Source organism: Styela clava, chromosome 5 (assembly GCF_964204865.1).
Source record: "Styela clava chromosome 5, kaStyClav1.hap1.2, whole genome shotgun sequence".
In the NCBI taxonomy this organism is placed as follows: domain Eukaryota; kingdom Metazoa; phylum Chordata; class Ascidiacea; order Stolidobranchia; family Styelidae; genus Styela; species Styela clava.
Genome location: NC_135254.1, coordinates 15,981,415 through 16,005,018, shown reverse-complemented (window position 1 = coordinate 16,005,018; position 23,604 = coordinate 15,981,415). Strand labels below are relative to the sequence as shown.

General features: G+C 33.9%; 2 protein-coding genes across 3 annotated transcripts; both read left to right on the top strand.

Moving 5' to 3' along the window:
- Window positions 1-370: 370 nt before the first annotated feature.
- LOC120344718 (uncharacterized) lies at window positions 371-17,635 on the top strand. The gene is made up of 17 exons (XM_078113151.1): window positions 371-428; window positions 891-1,076; window positions 1,797-1,931; window positions 2,281-2,364; window positions 2,982-3,098; window positions 4,871-4,963; window positions 7,128-7,217; window positions 7,811-7,903; window positions 10,411-10,518; window positions 11,697-11,786; window positions 12,932-13,024; window positions 13,312-13,431; window positions 13,973-14,086; window positions 14,325-14,470; window positions 15,357-15,459; window positions 15,976-16,072; window positions 17,114-17,635. Exons 1-17 carry the CDS (start codon window positions 371-373, stop codon window positions 17,457-17,459), a joined length of 2,073 nt encoding a protein of 690 aa, XP_077969277.1. The 3' UTR covers window positions 17,460-17,635.
- Window positions 17,636-18,074: 439 nt separating this feature from the next.
- LOC120345068 (galactose-3-O-sulfotransferase 3-like) lies at window positions 18,075-23,544 on the top strand. Of its 2 annotated transcripts, none has more exons than XM_039414456.2 (8): window positions 18,075-18,567; window positions 19,362-19,583; window positions 19,678-19,850; window positions 20,077-20,173; window positions 20,573-20,688; window positions 20,815-20,962; window positions 21,252-21,368; window positions 23,082-23,544. In XM_039414456.2, exons 1-8 carry the CDS (start codon window positions 18,391-18,393, stop codon window positions 23,385-23,387), a joined length of 1,356 nt encoding a protein of 451 aa, XP_039270390.2. In that variant the 5' UTR covers window positions 18,075-18,390; the 3' UTR covers window positions 23,388-23,544. The 2 variants fall into 2 exon arrangements, with proteins under 2 accessions (XP_039270390.2, XP_039270389.2); XM_039414455.2 differs by having other exon boundaries at window positions 18,076-18,567; window positions 19,675-19,850.
- The last annotated feature ends 60 nt before the right edge of the window (window positions 23,545-23,604 follow it).

Sequence of the window (23,604 nt, the reverse complement as noted above, 5' to 3'; positions counted from 1 at the left end):
TATACTGATATGATGATTTTTTTAGGAACTACGTTTAGGAACTACCGTGCGCGCTTCTTTTACGTTCGTAAGATAATTTCCTATTACCGCATTTTGAGATCCGAGTTAAATTCTACTGGATATATTTGAATTGCTTCTTTCTGTACTAGTTTAACACGGCATAGCTTCAAATTATTTTACGAATTGGAAAGGAAGTTATGTTATAAATAAGCGTAGTAAAAAATGAAGAACGTGTAGTGAGTTCAGGCTGTTGCCACAAGTCTGAGCATACAAAGCTTTTATATTCTTCGGTATAACTATATAATGAACTCGATATTAATTCATCTTGATATCACATTTTTTTCAAAATAGACTTAAATTAAAATTTAAAATGTGGACCAAACTCTTCAATCAACTATTATTATTTATTGCATTTCAATGTGTTTCTGGTAAGTAATATTTATTCTGGGTTTGCTGGAATTATTTGTATACAAAACTCAGAATCGAGAACAGAAAAAAATTGAGAAAACTCATAAACATAATATTCTAAAAAATGTATCACAAATTACATTTGGTCAGCTTTTTGGCAAGCATTTAAAACTAAACTGAATATACACTTGGAGTTTTAATGTACGTTTAAATCAAGCAAATGAAATATTATTTTAAATATGATATGGTATACGTGTTGCGTAAAACCACAAAAAATATTTGAAAAGGATTTAAATCCATTTAAGATAAAAGATGAACTAATATGTTTTCCTTTGTTTGGACAATAGAGAAAGAAATGAGAAATTGGTGATTTTTTTTTTTCACGATAACAAGCGTATAAATATCACGATCATTTGCATTATTATTATATCAAAGTAATTACGAATCGTTTAATAAAATTAAATCCTAAATATTTATTACAGGGGTGGATATCACATGCACCAACACCTTTTCAGATATAGGGGGTTTGATTTCAGATTCTACAACATACTTTACTATTGAAACTGGTTGCAATTATAGCCCAGGCTCTGAGCTTGTGTGGGGTACGAATTCATTCTCAGAAGATTCGGCGATAGCTTACGCTGCAGCATATGTTGGAGTGATAGATTGTAAGAATACTTGTTGTTCAATAAACAGTTATCAAAGATATCCAATCTGACAAGCACACACAAACAACTGAGTCATATATTTCCCATTTTACAGTGAATTATTTAGATCAATCGTCCGGCACGTTCCCCGAACACCTCATCGGAACTGAGCAAAAGTAGTATAATAGATACAATGCGCTCGATTCTGTTCACCACTCGCCTGTATAAAATAAAAATGTTTGTTTCAAGTCTCCCATACTTTTTACGATATTGTTTCCCTTGCAAAAATCTGTTGACCGATAACCTGCCAGTTAATCTAACTAGTTTTTGATAAAAGTACGTGGTATTTAAGTGTGTAAATTATCAATATAGGTCTGTCATTCAAAATGTTCAAACCTTAACATTTCGATTTTCTCTACAAATATGCCAAACGCATTCTTGCCATTTGACTGAAAGCACATTTTCGCTCTAAATATTCTTCACATACTCTACTTACTACATACTCATATACGTTTCGAAATAACTTTGTAATATTACTCGATTTTACTGTAGCTAGTTATTGTACTTTATTCAATATATTTTTTGTTTTATTTCTGTTATCTCGCAGGTATTACGCCCGTTCAATTGTCTATTTCACCTAAAAGTCATTTTTCTATTTTAATCAATATTTTTGATTATGGTCAATAATGTTCTAAATAAATAATTTTATCATCATTAATGATAATTTTATTTAATATTTAGTACCAACGGGAGGAACTTTCGGTGTTACAGCTACATCAATATCAAGTTCTGAAATTGTCTATGATGCTGGCGCAGCAAATGGAATTACAGCATATAGTAAAACCGTCAGTTCCGCCACTACTCAATTCCAAATAGGTAACTTGAGCGGAACTCTTTTCTAGGTGTCGTCTATCGGGCCGCGGATGAATGCCGGTTCGTGGTGTGGATAGACATTTGCGACGTTAGACCTAATTTCTGCAAAAGAGCCCCCATTGCCCAATTTTACCATCCCGTGATGATTGCATTGCATTGCATTTTAGTTTGCACACGAAAAATAAATACAATCTCAATTATGATTTTGGAAATATAATGATTTTACTTCAAGCATACAGCACTTCATAAGCTTTCTCTACTGAATTACTTCATTACCGTCACTGCGAATAGAATACCTTTATTTGAATTGTTGATTTTTTGTGTTATGAATCATGTCAAATCATTGATTCAGTTGATGGTTGTTCTGGAGTCAAATATTGGGGATGGCAATTTGGCGTAGGTACCTGCCCTACAGAATATTACGAATGTAGAGGAAGTGAGTTGTTTTAATTGTTGCCTGTGATTGATCAATATTTTTCTGATATACTCATTTATTTTTCTAATACGAACGATTTATTCATATAATTGTACGCAGCTACGATAGTAGTATAGTAATATGGTGAGTATCCGTGACTTTTAGATATTTCGATTTTTTATTTTTGATGACGTTATCACACAAAACATCGAAGTGAATACGAACCTATAGAGCCCACAGAAATTGTTTGAATAAATAGAACAAATAATCTTCTACCGGCACCACTAAAATTTAAAAGCAGCTGTAGTTTAACAGAACAGCGACTTGTTCACAACAAAAAACATAGTAAAAAAATAATCCATAACTCCATTTCGTATCCAAAATAGTAATTTGTTCACAACAGTATCATCCGCGACTAGGTCACCATTTTTCAACTCAGATATGCATAGGTTATATAGAGTAAGTTATTTATTAAAGCATTTGAGACTCGCCTGGATATAGAATAAAAGGTCCACTAACGATGGCGACCATTTAAAGGCCACAGTACCAATGATTCTAAATGATTGAGTATTCAATATTTCAATTCAATGTTTAAAAAGCAGAAATATGAAAATACTTTTTATCGCATTTTATCGCAGGTGTTACAAAAAAATTTGCATGCGATGAAAATTTGGCGTTTGACCCAGATGTCAATGGATGTGTGTACTACCGATTGTTCGAAATCGATAAAGGTGGTGGCCTTTCATGCCTCAGTGGTAAGTAAAACAGCATCAACTTTATAGAATATAGAATAAAATTACAACAATTCTTCTGTTGGAGTTTATACCATGCTAGTTTTCTTTTAATGAGTATATTCCTGAATAGGGTTTGTGGTATTTCATATGATGAAGTACATAATTGCTACATACCATATTTAAGACTGTCTATTCTGTATTACCGTCGGCTATCCTCAGGTTGATAACTTGAGTTAACGATTTTGGGACAAAACTTTTGCCCATCAATTTTGGTGACCCCGACGTGCGAGGTGCGCCTAAAATGAAACGGGTCTGACGTCACAGATTGCGCAACACGATTAACCATCGGTAATCAACACTTTTGCAGTGTGGCGTAACATGTGTTCTTTGTTTAACGGCTGTTTTAACACAATATCGCAATTATTTTTGCTTTTCAGGATCCATAAGTGAATGTGATAAATTGCTTGTTGAAAAAAAATTCTGTGCGAGGTCTGATTGAGTTTTTTGGTGATATGGGGTTCAATTGCAGAATGATGATTGAGCAAAGAATTAACATTAAATTTTGTGTCAAACTTGGAAAAATGCATGTCAACTCGGCATGCATTCAATCGTTGAGCTTTCTGCTCCTCAGTCAACTCAAGAGCCTTTGGCATCATTTTGGCACACACCTTTCGCATTCCCAAAGTGTCAACCAAAATGGTGCGGACCGTTTCTTTGTCCTTCCCAACTTCTTTGGCAATGACGCGAATTGTTAAGCGACGGTCACTGCGAACCAACTGCCGAACCTTTTCATGTTGGTATCAGTTGTGGAAGTGCAGGGCCTCCCTGACTTTGGATCATTCTCAACATCTTCCCTGCCTTTCACAAATCGCTTGTGCCATTTAAAAGCTCTTGTTCTGGACATGGAAAAATCTCCATTTAAACATCACGCAACATCTGCAAAGTCTCATTCGCCGTTTTTTCCGAGTTTGACACAAAATGTAATGTTAATTCTTCGCTCAATCGTCATTCTGCAATTGAACCCCCTATCGCCAAAAAACTCAATCAGATCTCGCAAAGCAATTTTTTTCAACAAGCCATTAATCACATTCACCTAAGGCAAAAATAATTGCGATATTGTGTCAAAACAGCTGTTAAACAAAGAACACATATTACGCCACACTGTAAAAGTGCTGATTACCGGTGGTAAATCATGTTGCGCAATCTGTGACGTCAGTCCCGTTTCTTTTTAGCCTTACCTCGTATATTAAATTATCCTTTCTTAATTTTGTGTTTCACAACTCACGGAAATATATAATATAATGCAGGTATTAAAATAATCGCTTAAATGTGGGTGTATTGGTGTTCATACTTTTATTTTTGAAGCAATAACAATGCATTTTCAGTGTCCTCTACAAATACAGCATTTATGATATTTAATTCTCCCCGTGAACATTGCACTGTTTAATCTGGATCTCTGACTTGCGACGTCCACGCTGTTTGGCTAAATCCATATATTAATGAAAGATCGAACCCAGAGACACAAAACACGGTTTGTTGACGTTATGAACCACGATAATACCATTTTTTTAACTAACGCGTTCCCATACAGTTATGTAATCATAATGAACTTTAAACGACAGTACATTTCGTGGCGTCATGGAACTTTTCCTTTTATAGCCTATTCTTTTTACAAGCTCATTCCTGGCACGACTGTGCTGGCAAATTGTAGTTCTGTTAAAGCGAGTGTTTTAAGTAAAAACATGTTAGTTGCAATTCAACTACTAATTTTGGATTGTATTTAAATGTTTCAGATGATGTTTCAGATGAATTTTCAGATGATTGTACCGCTGGATCGGTAGCTTCAACCCTTTGCTCAAAAAGTTATTACGAATGTCCGTCTACTGGTGAGTATATAAAACAGGGATTTCTTGCAAGAATTTAAATACGGTAGTTTATTAGCCCGCGCTAATTTCTTCTGTATTTAATTCTGGTGTTGCGAATGTAGATTGTAACTGTGGACTTTAATGTTATTTAACCTTTGTATTAATAGTATATGAATTTAATGAATAGGTCACAAGTCTTAGCAATATTTCTTTGTATCGAGCTTCAATTCGATCATGCAACTTTACAATATACGAACATTTAGCATTACAATACACTGTGTGCTTATTGACCTCTGCGGCCGCGGGAGTGCAGATCGGAGTTTACTCAGCGAACGTGTTTAAAAACACGGGAGTGTGAAAACGCAGAGTATGGTCAATTACCCCTATATTGGCATATCTGCAATTCTCGATTCCATTTGATAGCAATGATGATGATATTTAAATTGAACACTTTGGTGATTCCTCACTTGTATACAAATATTTCTTCAGATTTGGTGAACACGTGAACAAGTGATCTAGTAAAATTAAACTGTAGGTATTCAGGACTACCAATTTCAACGTTACAACGATTCTGGTAGCAGTTATAATCGACTTATCATAAATATTGAACGATCTCGACTTTTTTGAATTCACACAAAACTTCTGATTTTCCTTAGGTGGAACGTATGAAGAGCAAGCTTGTTCACAATCATATGTGTATGATACGGAATACCAATGTGTGAATTCAGTTTTATTAGGCGTATGTGATTGTAAGTTACGTGTGCTTCTATTTTATTTTCATGAAACATAAGTTTTAGTTATTCGCAGAATAAATATAGTAAAAAAAGTTTAATATTAATTAAAATTAATTAATTAAAAACATCGAAAAAATATTCACAATCATCCAATAAACTGTTTCAACGGTAGTAAATAATTCAACTGCAGATTTTTGACATTTTCAATTATTCTTATTTCTAATATTGATACAAAAATCGATAAAATTAAAAAAAAAATTGGTATTTAATTGACCTATAAAGTCAACATGGAATGAATATTTCTATGTTACCTGTTCCATGCTTGTTTGGACCTTTCTATCGAGCTTTTCCTTTTACGCTTCACTTGTATCGTTTCAAGTGCAGTAGAATAAGCTGAAATACTCTAGTCTCAAATAGTAAAAACACTTGTGTATTTCTCTTTGCCCTACTACACTTTTACTCATGACTTACTTTAAGCAAACCCGAATTTTTAATAAGTGGTTAAAAAGAATTCCCATACTCCTTGCTCGCCTAAAAATTCAAGTATTTTCAATGGTTTTATTTTCGGTCAAGATTTTGGAATAAAAAGTGCCTATTTGAATGGGATTTGCGGCAAAGAGGATACTATATTTTTCACGCCATTCTATGAAAAATGTCCCACGTATACATACTATTGCGATGGGTGTATTGGAACAGATGTGACAACAGGGATCAGCTGTTCAAATAGTGAGTGAATGTATTCAGGGGTACTACCAATCTATATATTCAATTTATTTTAACGAAACGACATCGATTTTTAAAGGTAATATGCCATCAACTTTTAGAATGAGCCAAATCAAATTTGTATATGAATTTTGAACCCATCTTTGACCCAATTAACCCCAAATCTGTTGCTGATATGATATCCTGTTCCCGAAGCAACAACGACAGCTATGTGGAATTTACCACTAAGTAGCAGTTTTCCACTTCGTATTGGAAAGAACGGCTATATTCCTCGTATAAATTAATATTAGTATTACCATCGCGCAATTCTATATCTATACCATATATAATTCTTTATAATTTCATCAACTCTCGGTCTACCGCAATGTCGCTCAGATTTGAATCTCTTATACTCTGTGAGACCTTCCTTCTAACAAATTTCTTTAAAAACGTTACAGATGAGTGAGAATATACATAATATACATATATATAATATTCGTAATTTAATAAAATAATCAAAAAGGATTTTCCGAAACAAATCTTGTAGTGTCAGAATGGCGCTAATATCTAAAACATATTTTTCGAAAAAATTTGTCCGGTAGTCATTATGATCTTTGCCAGAGGGTCAAAATGTAAAATATAAGAACAATTTGAGGAACATAACCACAACTGTTTATGTGAAACCACTTTTCAATATACCTTCTCAAAACACTCCCACATAAACATTGATTACATTATTTAAATTACAGAAAATGCTGTTGGTGTTTATTGCAGCTACCCGCGAGCATTTAATTCGGAACATGAGTGCGTTTTTCAGAATTTTGTTGACGGTTGCCCAGGTGAGTTAGTATACAAGATTATATTAATTAAATTAAGTAAATACCTAATTTAAGACCATTCTGAATATCAAAGCCAGAGTTTTCACCTTGTCACAGTAAATTGTCACATAACTTTGTAATAACAAATAACTTTGTATTTCCTATCCTTTCCCAATATGAATTTGATGAATCCCGTTTTTGGAATTGTTCTGACTAGACGCATTCAAAAAATAAGGCATGCATGCTTGACGTCACAATGGGTGTTTATTTCACATATGATGTGTTTTCAAATGATTTATATCAGGTATCAATATTATAATTCACAGAAATTCAAAATTGCGAAGAGATGGAGAGTGGTACAATTTTTTATGATTCGACATGCTCTTCAACTTATTATCAATGCATAGATGGTATGCTTTTTCCGTTGCTAAATGAGTCGAGAATTAGTTTTATATGTGAAATAAAATTGTAACATAATTTTAAATAAAAATATAACAAGTCATTTGAATAATCAGTCAGGTTTAAAGGCTTGAAATTTATACCAAATATATTAAATATCTATAATAGTACTGGTACAATCATATACTTTGTAACACATTTTCATACTTTCCTAGGAATAATTGAAAAGATGGATTGTGGTCTGTATTTTGCGTTTGATCCAAAAACTAATCGATGTGTTTATCAGAACTACGTGGATGAATGCGATGGTAAGAATCATAATTGTCCGTGCCATAACGTTATAACGTGATCAAAATTTTAGCCCTTTACGATATTGAAATGCCGTCAATGTGGGGGAATGAAACTGTGCCCAGGATGTACCCATGTTGCTTTATATATAGGCAGGGCTGCAATAACGTTCTTATTCCTAAGTTTTGTCCTCATTTCGAAGGTTTTGACTTATTTTTTGTCCTTATTTCTAAGAAACTTCCTTATTTTTACATGTGTCCTTATTTGTGTTTTATTATATGCGTAGGCCGGGCACTTGGATTGGTCAATTCGAATAATTGATCTGCTAGAAATTAATTAAAACCTCACTGACTACTTTGCGCATTCATGGCATAATAACAGAAAATTAATTGCCACAATAACAAAACAATAGCCTACCGGCAAAGATCAGTTCGTGGAACTTAAAATCAAAATACAGTAGTGAATGAGAGTTTGCAGTTGACGACTAGATTTGAGATCTGATAGGTTTGATAAGAATAAGTGACTGCTATAGCAAATCCTTCCTAGTGAAGGTGTAATTAGACACAATTCGTTCTCTGTTATCCTATTATCATGTTTCAGTGATGTACTTATTTATGGGTTCGTACCGATGTCAGCCTCGTATATAGAACACACGAAAACGTGAATTCTGATTTCCTAGCGTGCAGTCTTGTGCATTGTTTCCCGAAGTTGTTGTCGTAGGACTCCTGGTTGACTCCTCTGAGTAAATATAAAGTGTGAAGACATAATAAAAAAAAATAATTTCGTTTTCAAAATCATAGGAACCGAAAGTTTAATTCATAGTTATCCAATTCTTGTTTGTAAAAAAAAAGAAATCGAAAAAAAAGGGAAGTTTGTGCAATTTATACGAAAAAGTTTTATGATTGCTTATTTTATTTTTTGATAGCTATCTCCGATTGCAGACATTCTGATGATGTATACGTATTGCATGAAGACCAATGTATGACAATCTATTATGACTGTACAGATTCATGTAAGTGTAGAAAAAAACAAAAATGAACTTTAATCATCTCGAAAAGGCATTGAATTAATGATATCAGAAAATATGTATAACATATTCATATTCCAAAGTCTAAACATTAAATTCCGTAAATTTTTGAACCATTGGCAAACGAATATACTATTTTTTTTATTTACATTCATTCATTTTAAGTTATACTTCAATTTAGAATAAGTTTTTAATGAACGAACAACAGAATTATGTTTTTATCGCTAATTACAGATGGAAAAGATGTTTTGGTTACTTTCTAAATACTTTGGTATTAACTTAAAGTAAGTTCTATATTACTCATATATATAGTAATATACAAAACAACTTATTTATTTTCAAGTATCCATACAACAATGTCCTACATATCAAGCATACAATCCAGAAACTAAAGGCTGCACGTTTCAAAATTTTAACCCGTTATGCCCTGGTAAGTATATACTTTAAATTTCACAGTTCTATATGTGACTTCATAATGCATATACATAGATTCTGTTGTGTTCTGTTTTTGTTTTTTTAATTTTATGTGTGTTTATTGTTCCGCATTGTTTCTTGCACGATGAAAATAACTATCTGAATCTGAATCTAGACTCAGAATATGATAGCACAGCCCAACGGTGGATAAACCGCGGCGAGAGTTTTTATGTGGCTCTTCTCATTAGCATTAATTATTATCCAAATTGAACTGAAAGAAACAGTAGTGTAACATTTTTTTTAAATTAATGAGCGGTAGAAGAAGTTTTCATCAATGATTAAGGCAAAATATATTTTAGTATGAAAAATTTAGTTGTAGCGTGGAATTTTAAATTAGTCAAGTGATAAATCTTGCACGTAACAATGGTCAAATGTATGTCCCTGCGTGCGGCGTTGTATCTTGCTCGTTAGTCTCAGTTGCGGTGCGATATGACCTCAAGAGTATAAGAAGCGAAAATACGAAGAGGAGAATAGAGGTGTCAAGTCAGAATAAAAAGAAGAATATTCATTAATCAAGAAAATAAACCTTTGTGCTTAATCTCTCATAAGCTACTAAGTCAGCAATATTAAACGGCACCATGAAACGAATCACAAAAACTTCGTACGAGACTACCCTTGTAAATCAGCTGTAAGGAAATGAATGTAAATGAAATTAAATTATTACTGGAAGGACAGTATAAATCTGTGATATTATATAAGTTGGCAAGGAATCCGATGCAACCACTGAAGCTAGTTTGGTGAAATATTGCTCGTGCTAAACAGACGACGATTTCGCGTCGCACACAAACTACACGCATATCCCAAATTAGTATCAATGTAACAGTTACAATTCAAAATGATTTAATGAGCTCTAATATTATTAATTTAAAAAAAAATTATGCGACTCTCACATAGTTTTGACTTGCCGCATGCGGCCCTTTTACTAAAAAAATTGCCCAAAAATATAACGTAACCAATTATATATATTATAAAACAACAAATACATATTTAATAAAAACAGTACATGTTATCGTTCTTTTATTGCAGTCATTACAGCTTTTCAAGAAATCGATGAATGTGACCAACTAACTACAGACGGCGTTATTTCGCTGCCTAGAGACACTTGTACTTCAGAGTATTACACTTGTGAAGAAGGTAAGTTCATAAATATAGTCTCATAAATATTGCCACCCTATTTCAAACAAGAGAAAAACAATCGAACAATCCGCACATCTATCTCTGCTCTGCGTTTTCTTAATCTTGTACAGTATGACGTACGCAGCGTAATATCTCCAACCTGACTCTTCAAAGGTGCAACGTCTGTGTTGCCAAATGACTATCGTTAAGTTGCACGAACGAATTGATCTTTTAAAAATAATAGATAATGCAAGTATACGGATGGAATTTCAAATTACAACAACGTCGAAAACAATAAAAAAAAAAAAAATCTTGAGCGGGAGTAATATGCCATCAAACTTATTTCGATTGATCTGTATTTTCTGGGAGAAACAATTATTTTGAATATGATGATACCAGCTTCAATTTACCAGAATAACCCATTACTTTGTCATAAATCGAGAAAAGTAATCAAATTTCCATTCAGGTGCACTTGTGAAACATACATGCCCCTTAAATTGCGCGTACGACCCTACAACGCAAAGATGCATTTTCCAAAATTTCATAGAAACGTGCTCTGGTAAGTTATATACTTGTATTTATAGATAGAACCTAGAATGAAATAAAAGTGCAGCTAGAATTGATAGTTCTCTCCTCAAGATGATCTAGCATCTGAATGTAGTCTATATATATACAAACTTATTTTCAGTATGTTTAATAAAATAGCAGGGAGGAAATGCGGACACATTTGTTGTTATTTTCGGCGCTTGTAACACTAAAGTCATTAACGAATGAGGAATAAAATTGTTAAAAGTCTATGCTCAAATATGAAGATTGAAGAATTCATAAAAATAAACAGTTCAAAATAAGTAATTATTCCTATATGTGTTATTCAACGCGTAGATAAAACAATTTTTTTGGATTTATGAATGAATATACTTTCCTTGTAATATTGTTGGCAATTTGAGCATATGAATGCCTATGAATACGTTGTGAGATGGTTGATGTAACCTCTGGTCGGTTCCAGCTTACTCCACCTTCATGTCCATGAATCTGGAACAAATAACTGACTAACTTATCCCATACCGGACACGAACTGGTAACCGGACGAGAGATCGTGGTTCGTCATATATATATATATATATAGTTATGCCGTCTTATCAACTTTACTCTCCCCCGGGGTAAATATGTAATCTTTAATTATCCTTTATATTCAGTTATCACGACATGTAACCAATACGAGGAAAACACAGTTTTCAAATTGGATGCTCCATATTGTTCTTCGGTATTCTATTGGTGCGAAAACGGTGAGTTGCTTCGATATCGATCTTCGCGAATCTTTGTACAAATAAATGTTTAGATACAAGTAGAAATTCCGTTGGAAAGATTGTAAGCACCACACCCAATTTTAACTCCCTGCGTTCGGCCCAGTCTGAATGAATACGCAACAGAGCAATTATGGAGTTGGAGGATTTTCAACCATATACTAATTCGAAATTATGAAACCTTCAAAAAAATTTACTTTAGAGTAGTCAAACTACAAACCGTTTTTTTTTCTTCTTGTATATATTTATTAATATATGAAACACAGTAGATCGATACATCTACAACAATCACTAATCATGGACAATACACAGTTCATCATATAAAATAATCAGTAAATGTATCATAAAATTTTCCATTTTTGATCATGTTTCTTCATTTTCCATTTTTTATATGCAATGAACCGTTCAATTTTCCTCACTTCATACAGATATGAGGTAAAAACATTAAACAGTGGTTTCTTTTTCTGTATCTTACAACGATATAGATAAAACCGGGCAACAAGAAGTATACAGTTACACAATTTATTATAAAAATTATAACTATATCCCAACAAGCAATCTCTCTTTGAAAAGTTAAAATTAATCTCTGTTTTTGAGTATATCCACATGTTTAGTGTTTCCCAAAACTGTTGAACAACTATACATTCATAGAAAAGGTGGCTGGTAGTTTCAACATTTGAATGACAGAAATCACATGACTCTGATGAAACAAGTTTAAATTTATACAATCTATCGTTTAGTACTATGGCACCATGGAACATTTTTACATGAAAAGATTGCAATTTAGTTTCAATAGTACAATAAAAGATATCCATATACAGTTTATTCCAATTAAAATCACTCTCTAAAAAAATAAGATCTGCCCATTTTTTCCTTGATTTTTCAGGGAATATAAATTTGATCAGGTTCAACCTTTCATAGATACTTTTATTTACTTTTTCTGACTCAAATGTTTCAGAAATAAAATGAGATAAATTTTTCTTGGGGTCACTTAATACAACTACAACACTTAATACAACTACAAACCGTTGTTATGAGAAACGTTGAGAGAAAATATGCCCACCCCATCTAGAAGAAGAAATATAACAATACCTACCTCGATTACATCATTTTAATATTCCATACAGGTGAAGTCGTGAAAATAACCTGCCAAGACAATTGTGCTTTTGATCCAGAGCTAAATTATTGCGTATTTCAGAATTTTGTGGAATCGTGTGACAGTGAGTATGAACCTAACGATATAAAATAAGTGACTAACAATGTTCAGCTGGAGTATTTTTAAAAGTTACCAACAGTTGTAATTGTAATGCATACGACAGAGGGCTCTATATTTAGCTGTGACCGTTCATTACCGACGTGAAGCCTGAATTCCAGGAATTTTGAAGTATTGAAAATATGGAACTTTAAAATGCAAAATTTCACCTCATAAATTAGGGGTTATTGAAGGATCAGTACCCAAACAAATACTTTATAATAAGCACGTCTGATTGATTTATTATCTTGGCAGAGATAACAGTCAATTGTGATGCTTTCACATGCAGCAACGGAGGCTTTTGTACAACCGTAGGAGACAACGATTTCTTGTGCACTTGTCTTGAGGGATATACTGGACGACAATGCGAATTTAGTATGTATACCGTAACTATATATATATATATATATAAGTATAGAGTTTCCTCGCGCGTCAATAACCATATACTATAATAACCATCCGAATTCGTTCGAAAGATTGTTTTTTGACTGCATATCATGTGGATTTCTGAAAGACAGCATCGAATTGTGATAAGATCCCTGCAATCGGCGATAGTCTTACCACCACGACATAGCAATAAGCGAACTGAAAAAGTTTCCTGAATATGGTAGTAAATATACGGTGAAATGACGACATAAAAAGGACATTGATTGACATTGTTTAAAAACACTCGTTATAAAAGTTCATTGAAAAATTGGAGATTCGTGAAAACGAAAGCAGTCGAGATTGTCATGAAAACCATGTACTATAATGGGTAACTTCTCTGTGCAAACGGCATCTATCGCGATGTAGTACCAATGGTACTTTGTCCTGGTAATGCAATGCTATAGTCGAATAGCCATTTTCTGTATAGCTTTCCTAGACATATAAGTTGAGCGAATGCTTCATAGAACTATCGCATTGATTGCGTTTCCAGATATTGATGATTGTTCATCGAATCCATGTCAAAACGGAGGAATCTGCATCGATGGAGTGAATGAATTCTCGTGTACCTGTACAGTAGGATACAGAGGAACACTTTGTGAGGAAGGTTGGATTAAATGCTGTTTGTGTTTTAAGCACCACTACGAAATCCCGCTGTTTTACTTTTACTGTGTTTCGCTGCATGAGCACTTGTGAAGTTTTTCCATATTGAATCTCAATTAGTCAAAAAATTACTTTTCAAACACTGTAAATTTAACGTAAGGTATCGATCATATAAAAATATCAATGGAAATATTACGGTTCATGAAACTTGTTTGCTCAGTGACTTCCGATTTACATGACAGGTCTCCCTACCAGCTGTTCTGACGTCACTGATATGGACCTCGCTAAAGAGGGTCAAGCGGGAATTTACATTATATGCACAAAACATAGAACCTCTTGTTATGAAGTTTGTTGCTATACGGATCCCGATTTTGGTGATGGCTGGGTCGTAAGTAGTGTTAAATTCTGTGTTACACAAAATTATTTAGCTTGGATTTGTATATGTATAATATAATACTTTCAATCATAAAGTATTATATATATATATATATATATGTAGTGCATGTAATCTTGTTCTACACGAAGTGGACCTTATAGATCAATTTGGTGGTATATTGTTGTTGTTAGGATGATGGCTTATCGATTTTAATCGGTAAGTATGTTGAAGGGGATTTTTCTGTCTGTCTGTGTGTATGTCTGTTAGATGCACGCGATATCTCACGAAAACAAGATTGAATCTGCTCCAGATTCTGCAGTTGCATTCATCATATCTCGGACCAAATGCCTATTACTTTTGGGGAAGTTATGTCGTATAATTAGCGAGTTATTGATCAATTAGTGATCGGACACAAGGTGTCACTATGGAGTAAGAGCGCTGTTTTTGTAAGAGCCCCTAACTTTGGATCGATAAGTCTTCGGTCTCTGACCGATATTCTCGTTTTTCATATTGATATGAAAATATCCCTTTCGTCTCCAAATACTGGACCAATTGCTTTGAAATTTTCGGTGGTAAAAACTGTTGTTGTCACGAGAAAGATATGACTTTCATTTATTTCGCAAATTTCTGTGAATATTATGGGATCTGTTTTTGTCTGTGATGTTGTCATCAAAATAAAAAAAATATTTGCGCAACTTGTGGCGGTTTCTCGCTCGTCGCGTTCAGTACCCGTGCTGTGAAAGATCATATACCGATACCTTACTATACTTTGTTTTAGCTTCCGTGTCCACATATTTTAGCATTGCTTTCTTGTTTCCTAAGCCGAGCCCAACGCGTGCACAACAATCGTCATATAGAGGGATAATGTTCGAAATTTTTTGATTTACATATTTTGAAGGTATTCCAGCGGCGATTTGAGCAAGAGACTCAGGTTGATTTTGATGTTGATTATGAAAAATATGTTGAAGGATTTGGAGTTCTAACCGGAGAAATGTGGCTCGGTATATATATATTTGATAATAATACTTTTGCATCAAACTTTTGTATATAACAGGTCGCTGACCACAGAAAGCTTTTTAGGAAAAGTGTACAGCAGCGAATCTAGAGGAAAGGTCAGGCCAAACCTCTTCTTCTTGGTATCGAAAAATAAAAGGAAAACGTTACACATCTTTGCCGAAACCTAAAAATATTCAATTCACTCAAAAAATACTCAACTTGAGCGTTTCATACGAAAATTTATAAAAATAAATAATACTTATAAGACTTTATTGAGTGGTGAGCGATAAAGTGCCAAAAATAGTGTGAAATGAAATGGAATTAGTTCCGTTTGTTGACATAGTAACGAAGAAGTTCCATTTATATTACAGTGATCAGTTGCACGTTATCGTACTCACTGTTGGCACTAGTTCCAAGTACAGAAAAAGTAAATAATTAGGCCCAAGTGGAAATTGTTATCAATCACTAAACATTGAGTTCTGATATTTTTAGCTTAGTTGAATATTTTTACTGATGAACAGGTTTACAGAAAATCTATGAACTTACAAACGGAAGACATAATGAACTACTCATCGAACTAACGGATTGGGGTGGTTTGAAAAGATATGCATTATATTAGTAAGTTGACTTTATTTTAAAGTAAAATATTTAACATACATTCCAAAAAGATCAACAAACGATTATGACGAATATTGAACATTTCAGATAAGTTTTGGTGAAATATAATGATGCTTCACATGCCTAAATATTGAGTCGTAAGTAGGGCTGGGCATTTTTCTAAAAAGAGTCACATACAATTAGATATCTTCCAGGTATTCGGGATTCGATTCGAAAAAATATTCGATTCGATTCTGAAATCATCAGGTATTCGAAAACGCCCAACCCTAGTCGAAAGTGGTATATATACTCAAACTGAATTCAAAAATACAATTAAAAATTTAAATATTTGTTTAAAACCCTGAAGTAGACCACAAAATACATGCATAAATGTTAGAGTGTATGATAGTTGCTCTATAAAACTGGTGTCTTAAATTTACGTTTCAGACAAAAGTTTCTTTTAATTTAAATCGAATATCGTATATACTCGAACCTATATTACAATTCTTATATGAAGTGTTGTTAAATATCGTATATCCTCAGGCTATAGAAGTCAATGATTAGAATTCAAATAAACAATCTCAAGCAAATTCCGGTACGGCGCACGAAGAGAAACAAATTATCAACATGAGCCTCGCTGCACCACTATTCAAAGAGACTGGACTTTTTGTGATGTCGCACCGCACTCTTTGAATACAAAATGAACCAACGAATCGTTATGTCATATTGTTAAAGCTTATGTTGGAGTTTTTGTATAAAAAGTATATGTGTTGATTTTAATACATTTGCCCTTATCCCTTATTCCAAAAAATTTAAAAGCTATGATTCATAACTTGTGCGATAATCAACTTCAAATAGTAGTCGACAACGCAATAAAAAAAAAGATTAATCCATTTCTGGAGCATCTTTTAGCGACGGTCATTTTGACAGGCAGATTTGTGACTTTCAAGTCACATCAAAGTATAAAGGTAAAAGTATCAAAAGATGTGGATGTTAAAGTAGTAAAAGTATTCAAGAGGTAATAAATTTAGAGAAAAATAATATCTACAATTCATTCTACAGTTGGTTCTCGTTGGATTCACCTGAAAACAAATTCAAACTTAACGTTGATTCATCACAATTCTATGGAAATGCAGGAGATTCCCTGATGTGTGACGTCGGATATAAATTTCGTGCGGGAGGCGACGATGTTTGCTCTAAAACATATAAAGGTGGATGGTGGTTCGGAAAAGAAAACTGTGGCTTGTCAAATTTGAATGGTCCTTATAAGTCTCTGAGTTATATCGAAAATGGAGACTACAAGTATGAAAGACTTCCTGTCGATTTCTGGGCTACGTGGCCCAGGATCGGTGGTGATAGTCGATATTATCCTATGAAAGAAACGAAAATGATGTTCAGAAATGTTTGATAAATCCGACATATCTTTTTCTTTTCTTTTTTGTTAAGAATACAAACTATATGTATTAAATATAGCATATTACAAAACGTTATGTGATTCTGTCTGTTAGCGGGTTGAAATAGAACAGGAGTTCTTAATTCTTTTATAACACGGGCCACTAAATATATATCTGGTTTGTGCAGATCCATTTGTGGCCTAGTCTAAATTTAGTCTGGTTGAAATTTGTGCGCACGAGTCTAAACAAATTCAAAAAAAAAATCGAGTTTTTCTGCGTTCAAAAGGAAAATCAGCTAATGAACTCGCGCATATTTTCCTATCCATCTTGCCAAAACAGCTTTTGTGACGTCACTTGTGCGCGTATTGACATTTCGAAACAAAACAAAAAAATAAGTGGGAAATTGCATTGTTACATAAACTCCAAAATTGAGGGGCTAAAATGGTGTTATCAGTTATCCTGCGAGATATTTCAGGTGATTGGGATTATCAACTGATAGGGGCACAATCTCAAATTTCATAACATTAATTTCGCTATTGCCTGGGGGGGTTTAGCAGCCGATGAACGTAACACGTTGTAATCTTTCGTATATGTGTGTGTGCATCGATGTATTCAGAGCAGTTCGATTTAAGAAGGATTTCTTTCGAAGCTTGCTCTGTTTAAATGGTTTCACGGAATAAATTAGTTGCGTCAACGTTGGTTTTATAAATGATCGTTAGTTCTGTTTTGCGCTATACATATATATATATCACACGGTGATAGAAAGGCTTTTATGCGCATCAGGAGAAATATATTATGTGTATTCCTACATATGCTAGTTGTAGGTGATACATGGCTGGATTGTCATGTAAGCTGTCAGCATTTCGTTTTTTTTGTGCAGCAGTAATGCATTACTATTAGTAATAACATGTAGAATTCAGCAACAACAACTTTTTCAAGTACAAGATGGGTTTTGAAGTAAAGGCAATTTATATAGTAATCCCGGCAATTTTTGTGGTGGCATACATTTGGGCCAGGAACACCATGTCTCCATCTTTACGCAATGTTCAAACATATCACGATTTTATCGCTCCGACGAGTAATTATATTAAAATTGAAGCAACGCCTCACACTGAATTAGAGGTAAGTAAGTAGTGGAAAGTGTTTCACGCTCTTAAATTATTCTCCTTCAAATATTGTTACAAATAATTCCATTCAATGGATCTGTTCTTTTATCTTTATTAATAGATAAATTGTGTTAAAAAATGTTCTAATGATGCTATAGTGATAATCAACATTTCATGTACCTATCCTATAACAAAATTGGGGCCATGTTCACAAAACGACTTAATTATTTCTAGTTGGCGTGGCACAACCATTTTTGCATATGTTATTCCTAACCCCCACCTGATTACGTCATTCAAAAACTACGTCACTACGACATCACAGTAACGTAGTAAGGCCCCCAAACTATACTAACCGTCATCCAGGACGCGCAAACGATCACCCGAAATCGAGCAAGATATTTCTCTCGTTTTCTCGTCGTAACGATTCCGATATGACAGAGATCGCAGGCGTTAGTGAGTTCGTTATCGTTGACGAAGATACCACTTTGGGCGATCGTAGCCATACTTTTGGCAAGATCTTTGACGTGATTGTGAGGTCGTAGTGACATATTCTTTGGATAACAGAGCCAGGTGGGGGTTAGGAATACCATTTGCAAAAATGGTTGTGCCACGCCAAATAGAAGAACTTGCGCCGTTTAGTGAACATGCGCCCAAAATTGAATATCTTCAACATTTTCTTAATATCGTTCTGTGCATTCTGTAACTGATACTAACGTTCAAATCGTTTTTTGACAAACAATCACATATCAAAAATAACTCCAAGATTTTCATATTAAGCGTACTAATTAAATATCATCCTATTTTTATTAGGGGAAACCAACAACAGTGAAAACTTCATCAAGCTCGACAACAACTTTGACAACATCAAAACAGCAGTGGAATTCTCTCACTCAATTGTATCCTGTCATAAATAAACTATTGAAACGTTGCTCACCTCATAAGAAAATAGTTTATGTAAAAACTCACAAAACGGCATCAAGCAGCGTATTTGGTATCCTGATCAAACATTTGTGGATGTTTCGTGGAAAAAAGGTACGACTAGTGGAGGAATAAAAAAATTTTAACATCAAAATTTTTTATTTGACAACGAAAAATAAAATCATTTTGTAAATTTTTTCTGCAGCAGAACATGTTTCCATTACCGTTCATTGGAGGATACCCAGGACATTTTGACTCCAAATTTCTACTCAATGAGAATAAAACTCAAATTGGATCATCCGATATTAAGCCAAATGTTGTTGCAGGTCACTTGAGGTTTAATGCAACAGCTTTTAAAAAATTGATGCCACCAGGAACAAAGTAAATTTTCTACTGATACTATTGCAAGTTATTTATGATTTTTTCAATGCAACAAAAATTTGGAAATTTCAATTGGAAATTCCAGAAAAGTCTAGGTATCGTACATACCTGATTACATATATATATATATATATCATGTGTTTTAAAAGTTTAAACGTCACAATTTTTTTTCCTTTTTTTGTCGTTTGGAAAACCATTTTTATTCTCGAAATTGTACTGGTTTTAGGTACATAACGATTTTGAGAAATCCTGCTGACGCGTTCTATTCTGCATTTAATTACTACTATGGGGATCTATACTACGCCAATCTGACAAGAATGAAGGTTTGTATTTAAATATATATTTCTTAAATACTTTTATATATAATGTCGTTCATAAAATTGGAGTAAATACTGAAATAAATTTCATTTAGTGTGAATTCCAGATTTGTAGTTGCCTCAGTCGAGTATTTAAACTCCGGTCGATGTGCAGGTGTTTATTTGTGAACTAAAGAGGTCGGAAAATATTGCGGTATTATGAAGAAGCATATAGCATTGACCTGGTATACATGATTGTAGAATGCAATATTTAAAAGTATATATCAGGATGCTTTTCATATTCGTTAATGGTACAAATCAGCCGAACATGTTTTCTCAACTTTGCCTGCGTTTAAATAGCGTCTCCGTAACTTCCTGTCATTACAATAAAAACAGTTTTAACATGATTATTTCTTTGTTGCATAGACCAACTGCAGGTACTCTCCCTATCTAGATTTACTTGGGCGCTTCAATGCTTCTTTTGAGCAGTTTTTAGAAACTGCTTCAACAAAACTGAACCCATCTGTCCCTTGGTATTTCAGGTAAGATTTGATTTCTGTATTGAATTATAATGTAAAATATTTGCAAGATTAATTTGCTGCCCGCTATCAACCGTGGGTTATGTAATTTTCCTCATCTGTATATCCTACAAATCTCGTTTTATTCAGGGGTATGAATTATCAATCTCATGATTTGGGGATGGACCCAAGCGTGGACGACCAAGGGTATATCTCAGATCAAATACGTCAACTTGCAGAGACCTTTGACTTAGTTATGATATCGGACTACTATTTAGAATCTCTCGTTCTTTTGAAGGTACGTTTCTATTTTTTCTGAGCGAATAAAATGAAGAAGTTTGAAACTTTTTGTATCATTGCCGAATAGTAAAGTGCTTTGTTCTTTTCAAATAACTGTTAGAAGAGCTTCCATTTTTAATAACATATATATATATATACTTTTACCTCACAACAACTTTCTGTCCGATTTGCGCGTCAATGCGCTTATATACAATTTGTCTCATAGATTGTACAAATAAGTTGATCAATGTATAAATGTGAAGGTATTCAAGTTATCATATAAAAACTCAAATTCTTTTTCCTTTTAGGAAGAATTATGCCTGAGTAAGTCGATTTTATCTCGAGATATAACAAATAAGGGAAAGCACGGGAAAAGGATATTTACCAAAACAGAAATGAGCCTCATCAGAAGTCTTCACAAGCAGGTATACGTCATAAGAGTTGAGTTATTAATAAAGGAACTACCACTAAAGACCGCGTTTTCTCGTTGCACACGAAATGTAGCCTACATATTATATATCCTGTTGCTAAATTATTGTTGTTGGCGACAACCAATTGCCTTTTCCCGCAACTAATGGACCAACCGAGTCTTGCGACCTTCGTGACCATATCTCAGAGCAAAAGATCTCACACTTCTGGCGTTATGGAGCCCGTGAAGAGGGTGACTATTATTTACAGAGCCCAGTGATTTCCCTACACCCCACCCCCCTATATGGGGTGAACACCCCCCCTAAAATTTCAAACACCCCCCCCTAATTTTGAGGTGCGATTCCACACTGAGGGGTTCTAAACCGCAGTCTGCGGGCCAACTACGGCCCGCGTGACGATTTAAAATAGCCCGCCGAACTTGAGTGAAATAGTTTAACCCCTCATGTGGTACCTTTCCAGTTTTAGATACCGTCTATTGTTACATCATTATCACAGTTTAAGCACGTTTATTTCGTAACAATTGGATTATTCCGGTATCTTATGTATAGGTATGGGTATTATGATTACACACTGCAGTATTTTAGATATCAGCCATATATTAAGAAAGCTTAAAGATGTCACAAAACGAAAACTAGGCACTGAAAACAGACGTTTTTTAGATGAATGACATCGTTTTTATTTCTTTATTGAAAAGAATCAAACTTCAGCGATTTGTCTTCTTACAAAATATTTCAGTTCTGAAGGAATACAACATTATGCGACATTATGATCAGTTGACGAGCGTATTTCAAAATTTAATTCATACAAAAGTCAAACAAACATGTTCAAAAAAATTAGAAATGTGTAACAAAACAAGCCATAAGTAGCCATTCATACAATGCCAGATGAGCAAGTAACTTCATTAGTCACTATCAGTTGCAAATTACTTGTTGAAACGTAGTAGTATATATTTACGGTTGAAAGCCGTGCTTGTTATCTTTTCTTCGGGAATTCTATCAGCTAAATTTTATAAATATTGATTTTATTGCATAACAAACTGCGATGCTAGGTGTATCTAAAATCAAGCTTAGAGCCTATTTTGGTGCCTATTTCTCAAAATTTGAACCCCAGCCGTGTCGTCCCGCACTTTTCCTCGCTCCCCTTTTCTGGCCCTACAATTTCATTCTGCTGTGTATTTTGGCTAGCCGTCAATCAACTTGGGGGGCCCCCATGTACATCGTTTCTTAAATACATACCATTTTTTTAAGAATACAAATAGCCTAGTTTTATCTCTAATAGCAAATTATTTACCACCCCCTAAATTTTGAAACAGCTGGGGAACATACTGACAGAGCCCCACAAGTTTGACACTTGACAAACATATCCTTAACGTAGTGTCGAATTATGGAAACATGGCGGTAATTAAAATATGGCACTATCTTTCAGAACTTATTAACGCTACTGTTGTTGAATTTTATAAATGCCGCTATTGCTACTTTGGACAGTCACAAAATTAGCCAAGTCAGTATTTTTATAAGTAAACGAATAGCTCGCGGATCCCTGAGCTCCCTATGGAGCACTTTGAGAAACTATGTCTTAGACATTGTTCTCCTGTTCCATAAATATAGTTCAATTATCACGTTTATATTCTCGAACGAACGCTACATAAAAAAACGATTCCTACACCCGTTAAATAATGGATTTTTGTTTTTTTTATTCGTATATAATAGGATTATGCTTTATATGATTATTTCAATCGCACACTATGGAAAAAAATTGACGCTTATGGAAGAGAACGGATGGCAGAACAGATTAAAAAGATACAATACAGCCGAATATCCACCAAGAAAAAAAGTAGAAAACATAAAGAGGACTTCATACCATCAGAGAAGCTTGTAGAAAGTCACTATTCGCTTGATACCGCAACAAAGCTGGCGACAAGATTAGCAAAGGAGAGCGGCTTTGACCCACATCTACAAGAAATTATGAATATGGCTGAATATATGCAATCAAATTCGGGTGGTTGCAATTTTTGATTGCACGTTTGATTTGTATTTATTTCCCATATTGGGATAACACTAAAAAAATATATTTCTGTTTTCACTGTGAATATAGGAATTTTCGTTTTTGATTATGTTGTAAATTCGTGTGTTACTGTTTTTTTTATTATGAATATATGAAACAGAAACTTTATTCCTGTGCAAAAATTAAAAATAGTGTCTATTTTTGCTAGGTGTATAAACTTACAAGTAT

Coding starts and splice junctions, on each gene's coding strand:
- LOC120344718 (XM_078113151.1), top strand. CDS start 371: ATGTGGACCAAACTCTTCAATCAACTATTATTATTTATTGCATTTCAA. Junction 13,432..13,972: donor TGGACGACAATGCGAATTTA/GTATGTATACCG, acceptor TTGCGTTTCCAG/ATATTGATGATTGTTCATCG. Junction 15,460..15,975: donor AACCGGAGAAATGTGGCTCG/GTATATATATAT, acceptor ACTGATGAACAG/GTTTACAGAAAATCTATGAA.
- LOC120345068 (XM_039414455.2), top strand. CDS start 18,391: ATGGGTTTTGAAGTAAAGGCAATTTATATAGTAATCCCGGCAATTTTT. Junction 18,568..19,361: donor CGCCTCACACTGAATTAGAG/GTAAGTAAGTAG, acceptor TATTTTTATTAG/GGGAAACCAACAACAGTGAA. Junction 20,689..20,814: donor TCTGTCCCTTGGTATTTCAG/GTAAGATTTGAT, acceptor CGTTTTATTCAG/GGGTATGAATTATCAATCTC.